This window comes from Pseudophryne corroboree, chromosome 6, assembly GCF_028390025.1.
Source record: "Pseudophryne corroboree isolate aPseCor3 chromosome 6, aPseCor3.hap2, whole genome shotgun sequence".
Classification (NCBI taxonomy): domain Eukaryota; kingdom Metazoa; phylum Chordata; class Amphibia; order Anura; family Myobatrachidae; genus Pseudophryne; species Pseudophryne corroboree.
The window spans coordinates 803,294,992-803,314,402 of record NC_086449.1 but is presented as its reverse complement, the minus strand read 5'-3'; the positions used below and the strand labels follow the sequence as shown (position 1 = coordinate 803,314,402).

General features: G+C 46.3%; 1 protein-coding gene across 1 annotated transcript in view; it reads right to left on the bottom strand.

The window, feature by feature from the left end:
• DENND2A (DENN domain containing 2A) overlaps positions 1–19,411 on the bottom strand; it is a 143,027-nt gene that overhangs the window by 58,490 nt on the left and 65,126 nt on the right. Inside the window, exons 2-3 of the mRNA XM_063928946.1 lie at positions 16,244–16,342; positions 5,725–6,840 (exon numbers count right to left, since the gene is read on the bottom strand). Coding sequence (XP_063785016.1) covers positions 5,725–6,840; positions 16,244–16,311 — 1,184 coding nt within the window. The 5' untranslated portion in view covers positions 16,312–16,342. The remainder of the gene's footprint in view (positions 1–5,724; positions 6,841–16,243; positions 16,343–19,411) is intronic.

Here is a 19,411-nt window from a genome sequence, read left to right as displayed (position 1 = left end):
TCTCCACCTCTCTACAGAACTTCAAACGGGCTCTCAAGAGTCAATACCCACTTCTTGATCAAAGCCTTCCAGCTCACATCCTACCAAACTGCTCCATGCTCCTCGTCCACTGTCTCTCCCCACTGTGTCACCCGTCTGTCTGCTCCTCCCGTTTAGACTGCAAGCTCTTACGAGCAGGGCCCTCTTCTCTCATGTGCTTTTCCCTCCCTTACTTATACCACCAACTCCTTCTCACTTCCAAAAATGGCCCTGAACATTTGGGTTTAGACTGCGCTGCTCTTGTGTATAAATACAATGGTTATATAGCTTCTACCCCACGTTCTGCTTTGTACTGTAAGTTTTTTGCACTTTTTGATTGCTTCTTTGCACCGTTTCTGCTTTTGTACTTTGTAAGGCAATGTGGATCTGTGGTGCCAGTTAAATGAAGGATAATACTTGACTAGAAGTAGGATGTATACATTAGGAATAACTCCTACCCCAATGTGAATATGGTAACAGGTTGTACGCCCTCCATTTATAAACACCAAAATCCTGGTATAGCCAGTTAGAGGCACTGGCGGCAGGGCTGTGACGAGGGTTCCATGGCGTAGATTGGCATGTGATTCCGTATGAGTTTCCTTAGCCTTCCCTTTCTGGGCGGCAGACCTAACATTAGTCCATATAGTGATATAAGGATTTATGGCTGCATGAACCCGTAAGGAATAGAAGAATGCATTTTCCCTCTTATTCTCACACTTCCATTAATACAGCCATTTAGCATTTACCATTCCGGGATTCCAAAAATAACATCTGCTCCTTCCAATTTTCCAATGTGAAACAAAAGGATAAGAATAATTTGATGTGTTACATAAGCCGTTTATGCTTTATTTATAGAGTATAATAAAGATCTGGTCTCGCCCATTTGCAATGAAGCTGAACCTGTACCCTAATAAGGACTAATTAGCCAATAAGCTCCCTGAGTCATTGAGCAAGATGCAATATGGTGTCAGCAATCTCAATTGAAAATTGGGCTAGCCAAGTACCTGCATTGCCAGGTGTGTCAGGACATCGGCCTAGCCAGGAACACAGGAGAGCACAGGTCAAGTAGATGTAACAATTTGCACTAAATACCTTGACCACGGCTGGAACTAAAGAGCGTTTAACCAAGCAACTTTGTAACTTTATATGGGCACTGATCGATCTCCTTGATGAGTGCTACTATTACTATTACTCCCTGATGAGTGCTACTATTACTATTACTCCCTGATGAGTGCTACTATTACTATTACTCCCTGATGAGTGCTACTATTACTATTACTCCCTGATGAGAGCTATTACTCCCTGATGAGTGCTACTACTACTATTACTCCCTGATGAGAGCTATTACTCCCTGATGAGTGCTACTACTACTATTACTCCCTGATGAGAGCTATTACTCCCTGATGAGTGCTACTACTACTATTACTCCCTGATGAGAGCTATTACTCCCTGATGAGTGCTACTACTACTATTACTCCCTGATGAGTGCTACTATTACTATTACTCCCTGATGAGAGCTATTACTCCCTAATGAGTGCTACTACTACTATTACTCCCTGATGAGAGCTATTACTCCCTGATGAGTGCTACTACTACTATTACTCCCTGATGAGAGCTATTACTCCCTGATGAGTGCTACTACTACTATTACTCCCTGATGAGAGCTATTACTCCCTGATGAGTGCTACTACTACTATTACTCCCTGATGAGTGCTATTACTACTCCATGATGAGTGCTACTATAACTCCCTGATGAGTGTTACTACTACTATTACTCCCTGATGAGTGCTATCCTATTACTCCCTGATGAGTGCAATTACTATTACTCCCTGATGAGTGCTATTACTACTCCATGATGAGTGCTACTATTACCATTACTCCCTGATGAGTGCTATCACTATTACTCCCTGATGAGTGCTATTACTACTCCATGATGAGTTCCACTATTACTATTACTAGCTGATAAGTGCAGTCACTATTACTCCCTGATGAGTGCTATTACTACTCCATGATGAGTGCTATTACTATTCCCTGATGAGTGCTGCTGCTACTACTACTACTACTACTACTACTCCCTGATGAGTGCTATTACTACTCCATGATGAGTGCTACTATTACTCCCTGATGAGTGCGATGACTATTACTCTTTGATGAGTGCTACTATTACTATTACTCCCTGATAAGTGCTATCCTATTACTCCCTGATGAGTGCTATTACTATTACTCCCTGATGAGTGCTATTACTACTCCAGGATCAGTGCTTCTATTACTATTACTCCCGATGAGTGCTACTATTACTCCCAGATGAGTGCTATTACTACTCCATGATGAGTTCCACTATTACTATTACTAGCTGATAAGTGCAGTCACTATTACTCCCTGATGAGTGCTATTACTACTCCATGATGAGTGCTATTACTATTCCCTGATGAGTGCTGCTGCTACTACTACTACTACTACTACTATTACTACTACTACTACTACTATTACTCCCTGATGAGTGCTATTACTACTCCATGATGAGTGCTACTATTACTCCCTGATGAGTGCTACTATTACTATTACTCCCTAATGAGTGCTATTCTATTACTCCCTGATGAGTGCAATTACTATTACTCCCTGATGAGTGCTATTACTACTCCATGATGAGTGCTACTATTACTATTACTCCCTGATGAGTGCTATCACTATTACTCCCTGATGAGTGCTATTACTATTACTCCCTGATGAGTGCTATCACTATTACTCCCTGATGAGTGCTATGACTACTCCATGATGAGTTCTACTATTACTATTACTAGCTGATAAGTGCAATCACTATTACTCTCTGATGAGTGCTATTACTACTCCGTGATGAGTGCTATTACTATTCCCTGATGAGTGCTGCTGCTACTACTACTACTACTACTACTACTACTACTACTACTATTACTACCTGATGAGTGCTATTACTACTCCATGATGAGTGCTACTATTACTCCCTGATGAGTGCGATGACTATTACTCTTTGATGAGTGCTACTATTACTATTACTCCCTGATGAGTGCTATCCTATTACTCCCTGATGAGTGCTATTACTATTACTCCCTGATGAGTGCTATTACTACTCCAGGATCAGTGCTACTATTACTATTACTCCTGATGAGTGCTACTATTACTCCCTGATGAGTGCTATTACTACTCCATAATGAGTGCTACTATTACTTTTACTCCCTGATGAGTGCTATCACTATTACTCCCTGATGAGTGCTATCACTATTACTCCCTGATGAGTGCTATTACTACTCCATGATGAGTGCTACTATTACTTTTACTCCCTGATGAGTGCTATCACTATTACTCCCTGATGAGTGCTATCACTATTACTCCCTGATGAGTGCTATTGCTACTCCATGATGAGTGCTGCTATTACTATTACTCCCTGATGAGTGCTAACACTATTACTCCCTGATGAGTGCTATTATTACTATTACTCCTTGATGAGTGCTATCACTATTACTCCCTGATGAGTGCTATTACTACTAAATAATGAGTGCTATTACTATTTCCTGATGAGTGCTGCTGCTACTACTACTACTACTATTACTCCCTGATGAGTGCTATTACTACTCCATGATGAGTGCTACTATTACTCCCTGATGAGTGCTACTATTACTATTACTCCCTGATGAGTGCTATCACTATTACTCCCTGATGAGTGCTATCACTATTACTCCCTGATGAGTGCTATTACTACTCCATGATGAGTGCTACTATTACTATTACTCCCTGATGAGTGCTATTACTATTCCCTGATGAGTGCTACTACTACTACTACTACTATTACTCCCTGATTAGTGCTACTATTACTAATACTCCCTGATGAGTGCTATTACTATTCTCTGATGAGTGCTACTACTACTACTATTACTTCCTGATGAGTGCTATTACTACTCCATGATGAGTGCTATTACTATTCCCTGATGAATGCTACTACTACTATTACTTCCTGATGAGTGCTATTACTACTCATGATGAGTGCTACTGCTATTCCCTGATGAGTGCTGCTGCTGATACTACTACTACTATTACTTCCTGATGAGTGCTGCTATTACTACTTCATGATGAGTGCTATTACTGTTCCCTGATAAGTGCTGCTGCTACTACTACTACTACTCCCTGATGAGTGCTATTACTACTCCATGATGAGTGCTGCTGCTACTACTGCTGCTGCTGCTGCTGCTACTACTGCTACTACTATTACCCCATGATGAGTGCTATTACTACTCCATGATGAGCGCTAGTGCTACTATTACTATTACTCCCTGATAAGTGCTATTACTACTCCCTGATGAGTGCTACTATTACTATTACTCCCTGATGAGTGCTATTACTTCTCCCTGATGAGTGCTATTATTACTATTACTCCCTGATGAGTGCTATTACTACTGCATGATGAGTGCTAGTGCTACTATTACTCCATGATGAGTGCTATTACTACTCCCTGATGAGTGCTACTACTACTATTACTCCCTGACGAGTGCTAATACTACTCTATGATGAGTACTATTACTACTCCCTGATGAGTGCTACTATTACTATTACTCCCTGATGAGTGCAATTACTACTCCATGATGAGTGCTACTATTACTATTACTCCCTGATGAGTGCTATTACTATTACTCCCTGATGAGTGCTATTACTATTACTCCCTGATGAGTGCTATTACTACTCCCTGATGAGTGCTACTATTACTATTACTCCTTGATGAGTGCTGCTATTATTTTTACTCCCTAATTAATGCTACATTTATTATCCTTTACATAAGAGTAACAGGGCCTTATTCTAAGTCAGACGCTAGTCCAGTATCCAAGCAAACATCCATTTTATTCTTCTGAGCAAGCGTCTGAGTCACACCGTGCATGCGTCCTGATATTGTATGGACACATCCTCAGGTCACCATCGCGACCATCGCCAGCATCAGTCACAATTCCCGATGGTTTCAGGCACCGGCCAGCCTGCATAAGCTGAAGCTTACTCAGGAATCCAGACACCTGGGTCCAGGAAGTCTGTGTCCAACGCAGACATGTAAGGGCCGGTCCTGGACGCTGACTGGGAGGTAATAGAGGTGTGGCTAAATAGATGCACCAAGATGTTGCATCTGATGGGAGTGCCACAGGTGTGTCGATGAAAGTGATGAATAGACACTCAACCGCCCACACAGGAGATGGATAATCTGTACCTAGCATGGGGCTGGTGCAAATTTCGATGGCACGTAGACCTGGGGAAGGCTGTACACCTGGGGAAGGTCTGAGACAGGGGCGTTTCAACAGAGGAGGGGGCCCGTGTGCGCTTCCGGGTGGGCCCCTTCCTCTGTACGGCGCTGTAGACTCTGGCATTGTAAGTCTCCGGAAACATGGCGTCCCCCATGATCTGGAGAACATTTTGGCTACCACACATGCGCGGTGGCCATTTTGGCGTCGATTTCCACCGCTATCGCAGCGCCCCCCCGACGCTGGACTCCGGAAAGGTAAGTATTAAAATGTGTGCAATGTGTGCGGTGTGTGCCCCCCCTGTACCCAGGGGCCCGTGTGCACGACACACATTGCACCCATTATAGAAACGCCAATGGGCTGAGACTAGCATCAGCATAACGTTACAGACGTGGCTACTTTCCCATGTCTGTATCACATCACATCAGTACATAAAACGATAAAATAGAAGTACCTGTGGTCTCCATTGTTTCTGTGTTTGCTATTCCAAAGTCTTCTGCTGACCGCTGAGGGTGGTGGAGATGTGGGGAGAGGAGGTGGGGGTATACAAGGCAGTGGAGGCAAGTCTCTGTTCATCCTCCGTATACCTGTTTTCTCTGGACCCACCTCCCCTTCGTGACGGAAAGTCCTCCTAGGTTTGGGTAAGGGGTTTATAGGCAATTTCTTCTCTGGTGCCCCCGGTTCCGTATATACATTCCCTGCATTGCTTGTCCTTCTAGATCTTCTACCCTCCCCCACCCTCCCAAATATTGGTTCTGCGTTTTCAGGATCTGACCCCCATTTCAACTTTGAGCCCACTCTGTTCTCCTGGTTCTCTGAGTCCAACAAACACTGCGGTGAGTAATAGGTCCCTGGTAACTGCGGCAGACCCTCTGCTGGACCGTCCTTTAATGAGCGTTCAAACCTTTTTACCTGGCTCAACACTGTTGCCTGGTCCTTCTTTGGACTTAAAACTTGCTCCTGAAGCCTTTCTACACCCGGGTTAATCTCTTTATCTGCTCTTTTCTCGACTGTTATGACGTCTTTCCGGTCAATGTCCTTGTTGTCCATTTCCCAGCTGAACATCCGTTTAATGCTACCTTTCTGGTGAATTTTCCCATCGTCCACGTTGGTGTCTCCAAACGAGGTGCCGGTGGAATCCTGCCTCTTAACCTGTACGGACTCCTTCCTGTTGAGTATTGGGGACTGTGTCTCTTTCTTGCCTTCCCACACGGAAATCTTATCTTTAATGCTTGATGTCTTCTTCAGTGCGATCTTTTGGGGTGATGGAGAAGCCTTGGTGTTCTCCAGCTGTTTCTTGAGGATAAGTCCTGGGTCCTTCACATTCAGCTCCATCACTGGGTCATTGAGGATCATTTTGTTACTGAGCATGTTCTGGGAAAGTCCTTTTGTATGGTAATCTCCTGGCTGGTTTTCCAGGCTTCTCAGGGGATTTTTTTCTGGGAAAAGCTCTGGAATATATTTTATTGGGAGAAAATTCTTGAGGGCTTGATTCTTTATATTTAAAAGAAGCTGAGGGGGTTCAAGTTTTCTCCAAGTCCCAGAGTTTTCTTTACCTGCAGGCGTCACCCTGGGGTGGAGAGACACAAAGAATATTGTATTTAGGTCATAGAAATATTACTAGGTAAACAAATGCAAGCTACACTCATTTTTCTGGAATCAGTCACTGAAAATGACATGGTCTGCTGGAACAACTAAAGGAGAGGTTCCCAAACGCGGTCCTCAAGGCCCCCCAACAGTCCAGGTTTTAGGTATATCCATGGCTCAGATCAGATGGTTAAATCAAATTGACTAAGGTGCTAATTAAGTCACCTGTGACCAAGCATGGATACATTTAAAACCATGACCGTTGGGGTGCCTTGAGGACCGCGTTTGGGAATCTTTGAACTAAAGTATATATGGGAGAAATGTATCAAAGCTTGGAGAGATAAAAAATGGAGAGGGATATTGTACCAAAGATCCAATTAAGGTCCAATTATTTTCCACCATGGATGGCACAGAGCCCCTTGATAGTGTTTTTAATTTATTTCTCCTTGGCGCCGGAACACAGAGTCTAGCACCACCCACTGACATGACCCACCTCCGATTGGCAGGCTGCCTGATGAGTAATAGAGCAGGGTCAAATGGAGAAGTTGCCAATAGTAACCAAATAGCTTCTAGCTAGCATTTATCAAGTACATTCTATAAAATAAGCAGAAGCTAATTGTTGCTATGGAGGTCTCCATTCTTTAGAAGGTTTGATACATTTCCATCTAATTACCCAGGGTGCAGGACCTAGGGTCGGCACAGTCACTACCCCAGAGCACCAGTACGCTCCTAGAGCTCAGTTGCCCGTAATCCTGTTGTCAAGCCAGTGCAGAGCTGATTGGAGCATCTTTAGGGAGCGCTCCAATCAGCTTCCCCATAGTCCTGGTGGCAAGCTACCACAAAGCTGTCTGGAGTGTCCAAGAGCTCAGCTTGGTGCCAGCGGCCCCACCCCTTGTTTTGACATCATGACATCACACGTCCAGAAGTCAGGGCCAGCACAGGGCGTCCTATTGATCAGTTACCACCCTGGGAGAGGCAGCTCCCTTGTAACAAAGAAACATCCTGTAAAGTGATGAAAGATAGCATGGTGGAATTATATATAAATACTCCAACTATTTAAGGTACATCAATCAGCCTTCAGTATATAATTAAGTGTCTTTACTTGTTCTTTAAATGTCCGCCTTGAACCACTTGAATAGTTGGGAGCTATTCTTAACAGTGTGAGTGACTGTTAATAGACTCACATAAAAGGGTTAATGAACTCTGGAAACATCCACTTTTATCACTTCCTGCATTTAGGACAGGGAGAGGAACTGCAATTTACTGAGAAGAGGAGGAAATCACATGGAGCATCCTCCTAAGATCAGTTTTTTAGTGTGTGAGTCAGCAATCAGACCAAGTAAAGCCACATTAAACTCTCACAGCTCCTGGCTCCAAATTCTCGAAGCACAATGGAAAAAAAGTCAAAACCCTGGTTGAGAAACCACAAGCCGCAACAGCGGTGGAGGACGGAATGGTCACGGACACTAATGCATGGCTTGTAATCCCTATGCCACAAGATCAGTCTGCCAGGGGCAATTCATAAGCTCGGTCTGAGAGATGCATTTGTCTCATCTCTTCAGTTTCTTACATTAGCTCCTGTTTTGTGAACTAGGCTAACAACAAAGTACCCTGAATAATCTAGTACTTGATCCTCCCATGCTATGTCCTGTAGCATTTTACATTTTTTCAGTGTTTCACTACTGATTCTTAATTATGTATCTTAGCTGTCCTTCTAGAAACCACTATCTCCTTTTCAAAATCTCTCTGGAAGGCAGACAAGTATGGGCGCCAGCTGCATACACACATTTATGCTCTCAGCATGTGATATGAAGACAGACTGGAGAGAGGGGGGGGGGGGGGGGATTTTACAGTACACAGAGCAAACAGAGCTCAGAAAGCCACCCTGCTCACTACATAATGTGCCATGTGACTGTGGTTGTCATGGCAGTCATGGTCACTTTGGAGTCAGTGAAGTCTTTAGAAATAACTAAGGCCTAAATAAACAAATCGAGGAACATGGTACTTATCAAGCTTCTGTTAATATTCTGCCACGGTGATTTAGAATTAAAAAAAAGAAAAGAAAAAAACTAGATGGAAAGAACCTAAAAAATAAAATAGGTAGGCTTAAGTTATTATTTTATTTTGAGACCAGTGAAATATAAATTATCTCTATTCTGTGAAGCTGTGAATAACTAAAGTGTAGTAAAATTCAAAATACACTTGCAGTCTGGTGATTTCCCAGTTATACAACCCGATGCCAGCCTCACCCTGCCTCAAAGTGGGAAAGACAAGACTAAACCTGTTGACAGACCAGTCCTTACACATGTTAGTACTAAGGTAAATGTATATTTCTCTGACGTCCTAAGTGGATGCTGGGACTCCGTAAGGACCATGGGGAATAGCGGCTCCGCAGGAGACTGGGCACAACTAAAGAAAGCTTTAGGACTACCTGGTGTGCACTGGCTCCTCCCTCTATGACCCTCCTCCAGACCTCAGTTAGAATTTTGTGCCCGGCTGAGCTGGATGCACACTAGGGGCTCTCCTGAGCTCCTAGAAAAAGAAAGTTTATTTTAGGTTTTTTATTTTCAGTGAGATCTGCTGGCAACAGACTCACTGCTACGAGGGACTAAGGGGAGAGAAGCGAACCTACCTGCTTGCAGCTAGCTTGGGCTTCTAAGGCTACTGGACACCATTAGCTCCAGAGGGATCGAACACAGGGCCCGACCTCGATCGTCCGTTCCCGGAGCCGCGCCGCCGTCCCCCTTACAGAGTCCTGGAAATCAGCGGCAGAAGACTTCGGTCTTCAAACAAGGTAGCGCACAGCACTGCAGCTGTGCGCCATTGCTTCCCATGCACACCTCACACTCCGGTCACTGATGGGTGCAGGGCGCTGGGGGGGGGGGCGCCCTGGGCTGCAATATTAAGTACCTTGGCTGGCAAAAAAACACATAATATAGTCATAGAGACTATATATGTGTAAAATACCCCTGCCAGATATACATAGAAAAAAGCGGGAGGGCGGGGCTATCTCCCTCAGCACACTGGCGCCATTTTTCCTCACAGCTCCGCTGGAAGGATCGCTCCCAGGCTCTCCCCTGCAGTTTCCAGACTACATAGGGTAAAAAAGAGAGGGGGGGCACTAAATTTAGGCGCAATATTGTGTATACAAGCAGCTATTGGGAAAAATCACTCAGTTATAGTGTTAATCCCTGTGTTATATAGCGCTGTTGGTGTGTGCTGGCATACTCTCTCTCTGTCTCCCCAAAGGGTTGTGGGGTCCTGTCCTCAGTCAGAGCATTCCCTGTGTGTGTGCGGTGTGTCGGTACGGCTGTGTCGACATGTTTGATGAGGAGGCTTATGTGGAGGCGGAGCAAGTGCCGATAAATGTGATGTCACCCCCTGCGGGGCCGACACCTGAGTGGATGGACTTGTGGAAGGAATTACGTGAAAGTGTCAACTCCTTACATAAAAGGTTTGACGACATATCAGATGTGGGACAGCCGGCTTCTCAGCTTGTGCCTGCCCAGCTGTCTCAAAAGCCATCAGGGGCTCTAAAACGCCCCCGCTACCTCAGATGGCAGACACAGATGTCGACACGGATACTGAATCCAGTGTCGACGACGATGAGACAAATGTACATTCCAATAGGGCCACACGTTACATGATTGAGGCAATGAAAAATGTGTTGCACATTTCTGATATTACCCCAGGAACCACAAAAAAGGGTATTATGTTTGGGGAGAAAAAACTACCAGTGGTTTTTCCCCCTTCTGATGAATTAAATGAAGTGTGTGAAGAAGCGTGGGCTTCCCCCGATAAGAAACTAGTAATTTCTAAAAAGTTGCTAATGGCGTACCCTTTCCCGCCAGAGGATAGGTCACGTTGGGAAACATCCCCTAGGGTGGATAAAGCGCTCACACGTCTGTCAAAAAAGGTGGCACTACCGTCTCCGGACACGGCCGCCCTAAAGGAGCCTGCTGATAGGAAGCAGGAGGCTATCCTGAAGTCTGTATATACACACTCAGGTATTATACTGAGACCAGCTATTGCTTCAGCATGGATGTGCAGTGCTGCAGCTGCGTGGTCAGATTCCCTGTCGGAAAATATTGATACCCTAGACAGGGACACTATATTGCTATCCATAGAGCATATAAAAGACGCAGTCTTATACATGAGAGATGCACAGAGGGATATTTGCCGGCTGGCATCTAAAATAAGTGCAATGTCCATTTCTGCCAGGAGAGGATTATGGACTCGGCAGTGGACGGGTGATGCAGATTCTAAAAGGCACATGGAAGTTTTGCCTTATAAGGGTGAGGAGTTGTTCGGGGATGGTCTCTCGGACCTCGTTTCCACAGCAACAGCTGGGAAGTCAGCATTTTTACTAGAGATGAGCGGATTCGGTTTTACTCGGTTTTACTCGGTTCTCAAAACCGAATCTTATTGGCTATCCAAAACACGTGACATCCGTGAGCCAATTAGATGCCGTTTTGAGAACCGAGTAAAACCGAGTAAAACCGAACCCGCTCATCTCTAATTTTTACCCCATGTTCCCTCACAGCCAAAGAAAGCACCGTATTATCAGGTATAGTCCTTTCGGCCCCATAAAGGCAAGCGGGTTAAAGGCGCGTCCTTTCTGCCCAGAGGCAGAGGTAGGGGGGAAAAGCTGCAGCATACAGCCAGTTCCCAGGAGCAAAAGTCCTCCCTCGCTTCCTCCAAGTCCACCGCATGACGCTGGGGCTCCACAGGCGGAGCCAGGTACGGTGGGGGCCCGTCTCAAAAACTTCAGCAATCAGTGGGCTCGCTCACGGGTGGATCCCTGGATCCTTCAAGTAGTATCTCAGGGGTACAAGCTGGAATTCGAGACGTCTCCCCCCCGCCGTTTCCTCAAATCTGCCTTGCCAACAACTCCCTCAGGCAGGGAGGCAGTGCTAGAGGCAATTCACAAGCTGTATTCCCAGCAGGTGATAGTCAAGGTGCCCCTCCTTCAACAAGGACGGGGTTACTATTCCACAATGGGGTCGATTCTATTAGGCAACTTGAGAATATTGCCGGGAATTAGCTCCCGACGCTATTCAATTCAGCTCCAGTTAAGTTGGCGATGTCCCGTTCTCGCCGACTTAACAGGTAGTTTTGTCGGGAGAACGGGCAATCTCCGACTTAACTACCCGCGGCGATGCTGATTCCCGACAGAATCAGCCTCGCGCCGGCCGCGAGGCAGCACTTTTGTCGGGTTTCTTCTCTCATCCCCCGGAGGAGAAAGCCAAGGAGCTAGTCAGAGGCCTCCTGAAACCAAAACAGGTGTCGGTGCATCACTGCACGCGAGTCCTGGGAAAAATGGTAGCTTCCTACGAAGCAATTCCATTCGGCAGGTTCCATGCAAGGACTTTTCAGTGGGACCTGTTGGGCAAGTGGTCCGGATCGCATCTTCAGATGCATCGGCTGATAACCCTGTCTCCAAGGACCAGGGTGTCTCTGCTGTGGTGGCTGCAAAGTGCTCATCTTCAAGAGGGCCGCAGATTCGGCATACAGGACTGGGTCCTGGTGACCACGGATGCCAGCCTTCGAGGCTGGGGGGCAGTCACACAGGGAAGAAACTTCCAAGGACTATGGTCAAGTCAGGAGACTTTCCTACACATAAATATTCTGGAACTGAGGGCCATTTACAATGCCCTAAGTCAGGCAAAACCCCTGCTTCAAAACCAGCCGGTACTGATCCAGTCAGCCAACATCACGGCAGTCGCCCATGTAAACAGGCAGGGCGGCACAAGAAGCAGGACGGCGATGGCAGAAGCCACAAGGATTCTCCGATGGGCGGAAAATCACGTGTTAGCACTGTCAGCAGTGTTCATTCCGGGAGTGGACAACTGGGAAGCAGACTTCCTCAGCAAGCACGACCTCCACCCGGGAGAGTGGGGACTTCATCCAGAAGTCTTCCAACTGATTGTACACCGTTGGGAAAGGCCACAGGTGGACATGATGGCGTCCCGCCTAAACAAAAAGCTAGAAAGATATTGCGCCAGGTCAAGAGACCCTCAGGCGATAGCTGTGGACGCTCTAGTGACACCGTGAGTGTACCGGTCGGTTTATGTGTTCCCTCCTCTTCCTCTCATACCCAAGGTACTGAGGATAATAAGGAGAAGAGGAGTAAGAACTATACTCATTGTTCCGGATTGGCCAAGAAGAGCTCGGTACCCGGAACTTCAAGAAATGATCTCAGAGGACCCATGGCCTCTGCCGCTCAGACAGGACCTGCTGCAGCAGGGGCCCTGTCTGTTCCAAGACTTACCGCGGCTGCGTTTGACGGCATGGCGGTTGAACACCGGATCCTGAAGGAAAAGGGCATTCCGGAGGAAGTCATTCCTACGCTGATTAAAGCTAGGAAAGAAGTGACCGCAAACCATTATCACCGCATTTGGCGAAAATATGTTGCGTGGTGTGAGGCCAGGAAGGCCCCAACGGAGGAATTTCAGCTGGGCCGTTTTCTGCACTTCCTACAGTCAGGGGTGACTATGGGCCTAAAATTGGGTTCCATTAAGGTCCAGATTTCGGCTCTATCGATTTTCTTCCAGAGAGAACTGGCTTCACTACCTGAAGTTCAGACTTTTGTTAAGGGAGTGCTGCATATTCAGCCCCCTTTTGTGCCTCCAGTGGCACCTTGGGATCTCAACGTGGTGTTGGATTTCCTAAAGTCACATTGGTTTGAGCCACTTAAAACCGTGGAATTAAAATATCTCACGTGGAAAGTGGTCATGCTGTTGGCATTGGCTTCAGCCAGGCGTGTGTCAGAATTGGCGGCTTTGTCATGTAAAAGCCCTTATCTGATTTTCCATATGGATAGGGCAGAATTGAGGACTCGTCCCCAGTTTCTCCCTAAGGTGGTATCAGCCTTTCATTTGAACCAACCTATCGTGGTGCCTGCAGCTACTAAAGACTTGGAGGCTTCCAAGTTGTTGGATGTAGTCAGGGCCCTGAGAATTTATGTTTCCAGGACAGCTAGTGTCAGGAAAACTGACTCGTTGTTTATCCTGTATGCACCCAACAAGCTGGGTGCTCCTGCTTCAAAGCAGACTATTGCTCGCTGGACCTGTAGTACGATTCAGCTTGCACATTCTGCGGCTGGACTGCCGCATCCTAAATCAGTGAAAGCCCATTCCACGAGGAAGGTGGGCTCTTCTTGGGCGGCTGCCCGAGGGGTCTCGGCTCTACAACTTTGCCGAGCAGCTACTTGGTTGGGGTCAAACACATTTGCTAAATTCTACAAGTTTGACACTCTGGCTGAGGAGGACCTAGAGTTTGCCCATTCGGTGCTGTAGAGTCATCCGCACTCTCCCGCCCGTTTGGGAGCTTTGGTATAATCCCCATGGTCCTTACGGAGTCCCAGCATCCACTTAGGACGTCAGAGAAAATAAGAATTTACTCACCGGTAAATCTATTTCTAGTAGTCCGTAGTGGATGCTGGGCGCCCATCCCATGTGCGGATTGTCTGCAATACTTGTATATAGTTATTGTTTAACTAAAGGGTTATTGTTGAGCCATCTGTTGAGAGGCTCAGTTATTGTTCATACTGTTAACTGGATATAGTATCACGAGTTATACGGTGTGATTGGTGTAGCTGGTATGAGTCTTACCCGGGATTCAAAATCCTTCCTTATTGTGTCAGCTCTTCCGGGCACAGTATCCTAACTGAGGTCTGGAGCAGGGTCATAGAGGGAGGAGCCAGTGCACACCAGGTAGTCCTAAAGCTTTCTTTAGTTGTGCCCAGTCTCCTGCGGAGCCGCTATTCCCCATGGTCCTTACGGAGTCCCAGCATCCACTACGGACTACGAGAAATAGATTTACCGGTGAGTAAAATCTTATTTTAATCAATATAATGAACAGCGCATTGGCAGATGCATCACGGAGGGATGGCGTCCTGCCTGGCTAATGCCATTAATAATTTGTGTGAAAGTTACAGACATGCAGAGGTAACAGTGACAATGCGTTTCTGTGCATAATGATATATATCAGCTCTTTCCCTCCTATCTACCGTATGAAACCTGGTATCCGTTCACATGGTCGACCATGTTATGGTCGACAGTCATTAGGTCGACCACTATTGGTCGACATTGACATGGACACATGGTCGACACATGAAAGGTCGACACATGAAAAGGTCGACATGAGTTTTTTAACTTTTTTTTCTTTTGGGAACTTTTCCATACTTTACGATCCACGTGGACTACGATTAGAACGGTAATCTGTGCCGAGCGAAGCGGTAGCAGAGCGAAGGCACCATGCCCGAAGCATGGCGAGCGAAGTGAGCCATGCGAGGGAACGCGGTGCACTAATTGGGGTTCCCAGTCACTTTACGCAAAAAACGACACCAAAAAAAGAAAAAAAAAAAAACCTCATGTCGACCTTTTCATGTGTCGACCTTTCATGTGTCGACCATTTTCACGTGTCGACCATGTATCCATGTCGACCATGTCAATGTCGACCAATAGTGGTCGACCTATTGACTGTCGACCATAACATGGTCGACCATTCATACCGGAACCATGAAACCTTTGCTAACAGCTGCGTTTGGATCATTTCAAATACCGACTATAGGTCAGAAAAAAATTACCTCACAGATATAATATACACTGACCTATAGAGTGTAAGCAGCGAGCAGGACCCTCTTACCTCTCTGTCTGACTGTTACTACCTAGTCATGTCTTATTACTCTTTGGTTCCCAATTATAAGGTGCAGCAGCAAGGATAGTATTAGTGAGGACTGGAGGGGGCAGGTGTGCAGTCTCCATGTGGCACTCCTCTTCGCTGTTGTGAATAGTGCGAGAGTCTATGTGATGTTTTTCTCTATGCATGCGCGGCTGCCATTTTCCCAGTGACGTCTGCTGCACCAATTCTGGACACAGAGTCCTGGATTCAGGGAGGCCAAAACCTGCTGCCTCAGAGGCGTTTCAACAGAGGAGGGGGCCCATGTGCACCTCCTGGTGGGCCCCCTCCTCTGTACGGCGCTGTAGACTCCGGCATAGTACCAGAGTCTACTGCGCATACGCAGGTCTCTGGAAACATGGTACTCGCCATGATCCGGAGACCAATTTGGCTTTCACGCATGTGCGGCGGCCATTTTGGTGGTGATTTCTGCCGGGATCGCAGTGCCCGACGCTGGACTCCAGAATGGTAAGTATTAAAATGGGTGCAGTGTGTGTGTGTGGTGTGGGCCCCCCCTGAACCCATGGGCCCGTGTGCACCGCACACATTGCAGCCATTATATAAACGCCAATGCACTGCGTAGTGGTATATGTTTGCACATTATAAATAACTGTTAATTAATCATACATTTCTATTTAAAAGCTGTGAACACAAGCCTCTGCCACCGTTCCCACCCCATTGCTGCAATAATTGGCGGTCCTTACCTGCGGCTAGGCTGGTGCACAGCGCGGTACTGATTCCTAGTCACCTCCGCTGCCCGTCTCACAGTCATTGTGTCAGCATGTGAAATTGGATCCGCTCCCCTACAACGTAACGAAAGCCAAACGTTATTCTTTCAATGGCCTAAAAACATATTTACAGGAAGATTTATTGACTCTTGGGGTTAAATTTACTAAGATGGGAGTTTTATTTAAGATGGGATGTTGCCCATAGCAACCAATCAGATTCTATGTATTATCTTCTAGAAGGTGCTAGATAAATGAGAAGTAGAATCTGATTGGTTGCTACGAGCAACATCCCATCTTAAATAGAACTCCCATCTTAGTAAATTTACCCCTTGGTGAGAGATCAAGTTGAGAAGTTTGTGAAATGACAGAAGATCATTAGCTATGGGCAGCTTCTCAACTTTATCTCTCTCTTTCCAAGATATGATAAATCCCCCCCTTCATGTGAAAACTAGGGGGGTCATTCCGAGTTGTTCGCTCACAAGCTGCTTTTAGCAGCTTTGCACACGCTAAGCCGCCGCCTACTGGGAGTGAATCTTAGCATAGTAAAATTGCGAACGAAAGATTAGCAGAATTGCGAATAGACACTTCTTAGCAGTTTCTGAGTAGCTCCAGACTTACTCTGCCACTGCGATCAGTTCAGTGCTTGTCGTTCCTGGTTTGACGTCACAAACACACCCAGCGTTCGCCCAGACACTCCTCCGTTTCTCCAGCCACTCCCGCGTTTTTCCCAGAAACGGCAGCGTTTTTTCACACACTCCCATAAAACGGCCAGTTTCCGCCCAGAAACACCCACTTCCTGTCAATCACATTACGATCACCAGAACGAAGAAAAAACCTCGTAATGCCGTGAGTAAAATTCCTAACTGCATAGCAAATTTACTTGGCGCAGTCGCACTGCGGACATTGCGCATGCGCATTAGCGACTATTCGCTCCGTTGCGACAAAAAAATAACGAGCGAACAACTCGGAATGACCCCCTATAGCTGTTTTTCAAACCAGAAAGGGCGAATCAATTGGAAATTGCCACATAACACTGAAATGTGGTATTTCCCATTTGTATAATGATTACAATAGTTGCCAGGAAAAACACAAAGAAGAATTTTATGAAGCATGAAAATGAAACAAGCAGTGCCTCAGTCAAGCCTGGAAAACGTATATAAATCACAAATCAAATGCATTCTGCCATGCAGGGAGGAATTCTGGGAATGCTGCTCTGAGCACACAACCCTGATAAAGCCATCTTTTTTGAGGTCACACGGAGACGCTTGGATATGTCAAAAGGCCATTTAGTCTGGAGTTCAGGGGTACAGGGGCACAACTGCGCTGGCTTTTCAGATTATTGGTTTTTTTTTTTGTATTTTGTGCATTAATAATAATTTATGCATGGTAAACCTTCACCCACAGTCTGAATTTTTCCTTTTATTAAATACGCTTCTCTGCAAGTTTTGATAAATCTCCCCACTAGAGTCTCCCAGACGTTCTCCCAGAATGGGAGTTCTCTTAGGATTTCCAGAGAATAGAGAACTCTCCCTCATCCGGTCCACTTCTGCAGTGAAGCACACGGGGCTGTATTGTGATGACGCGTTTCGTCGTGAGTCAAATCACAGTGGAACAGCCTTACGCTGCTAAATGCAGCAAAGCGGTTGGGGCAGGCGCGTGATGACGCGTTTCGCTTTGTACTGTGTCACGGTGGCGCTGCCTTCCGCTGCTAAATAAGCTTTAGCTCACACTTAAAGAGCAATAATTTACATTACTGTACGACCGGTCTAGATAAGCATTTTAGGAGAAATTATTACATCGTTTTCCAAAAAGAAACGCAGCGCAAGTATATTGCCAAACATACTCAGACTGTCGGTTGAAACTGGTCAGCCAGGTCAAGGAAGTATGGGTACGGCAAGCCTATCAAATAGGGAGGAGCTGACCCCCCTTTGTAGAACGTTCCTGGTCACCATTCCTGCTCCACCACCCAACACAGGACCCATTCTGATCATGTGCAGATCCACAACCATCAAATTTGTATGTAAATCATCGGATTTGCATACAAATCCGAATCATGCCCAAAGTTCAACCAGTACTTCAGCAACAATGTTTCATGCACCATTGTAAGGGCGACGCATGCCTATCCTAACCCATGTACTACAGATGATAGCTATTATTATGACACATGAAGCTTTAACATGGGATTTTGCAAACATTGCTGGTAGCGTGACCCAATGACCTGAGTGGAGAGAGAAATGAACTACACAACTAACCACTAATAAAACACAAAATCTGCTCCAGTTACAGGCAAGAAACCTCGTAACCTCAGCTTCCAGCAGAGCACAGGCCTCTGCCAAATGCATCCTTGTGTTCCGATGCACTGTTCCGCCCAATTAAGTGTTGCAGGCCATAGCTGAAGTCAAGCCCTGGCTTCAGGCTGTAAGGATTTTCACTGCACGGCTAAATCCTCAATTGTGCCACTTCACTGCGTCCTCACAAAGTCTGGCTGTTATGTAACCGCCTGAATCAAAGCTTCACCTTTCTCCAGACGTTCAGGATTAGTAATTAAATTCTACACAATCCCCAATAAAGAGGGGACAACAGAAGGGAAACCGCGGGATGAGAAGTGAGAAGGAGCCAGTGTTGGAGAGAATGTGAGGAGCTGATAATGGTGAATAAGGAGATGTGAAGGTATTAGAACGCACAATTTCAATGCTTACAGCTTTATTAGTGATCTACGACTGGGAATGCCGTATCTGATTACTAAAACATGAAGGGACCCCAGTGCCGTGACAAGCGCACATAGACAGTGGCGCATACTGGGGCTAATTCAGACCTGATCGAAGATGCGCACAGCGGCGATGCTTCTGTACTTCAGGAGTAGCTCCCAGCCAACGCAGCACCTGCGTGCTGGCAGGGAGCTACTCATCGCTACCTGGGTCGCAGCGGCTGTGTGTGACGTCACGGAGCCGACGTAGCTCCCCCCCCCCCCCAATGATTTGGTCATGCCTGCGTTGCACGGATCGCGGCCCCTAAATGGTGGCCAAATGCCGCCGGCCCACCCCCTCCCGCCCTCCGACCGCCTTTGCCTGTCAATCAGACAGAGGTGATCGCAGGGCTACGACAGCCTTCGGCGCCGGCGTAGGCTCACTTCAGACTCCATAG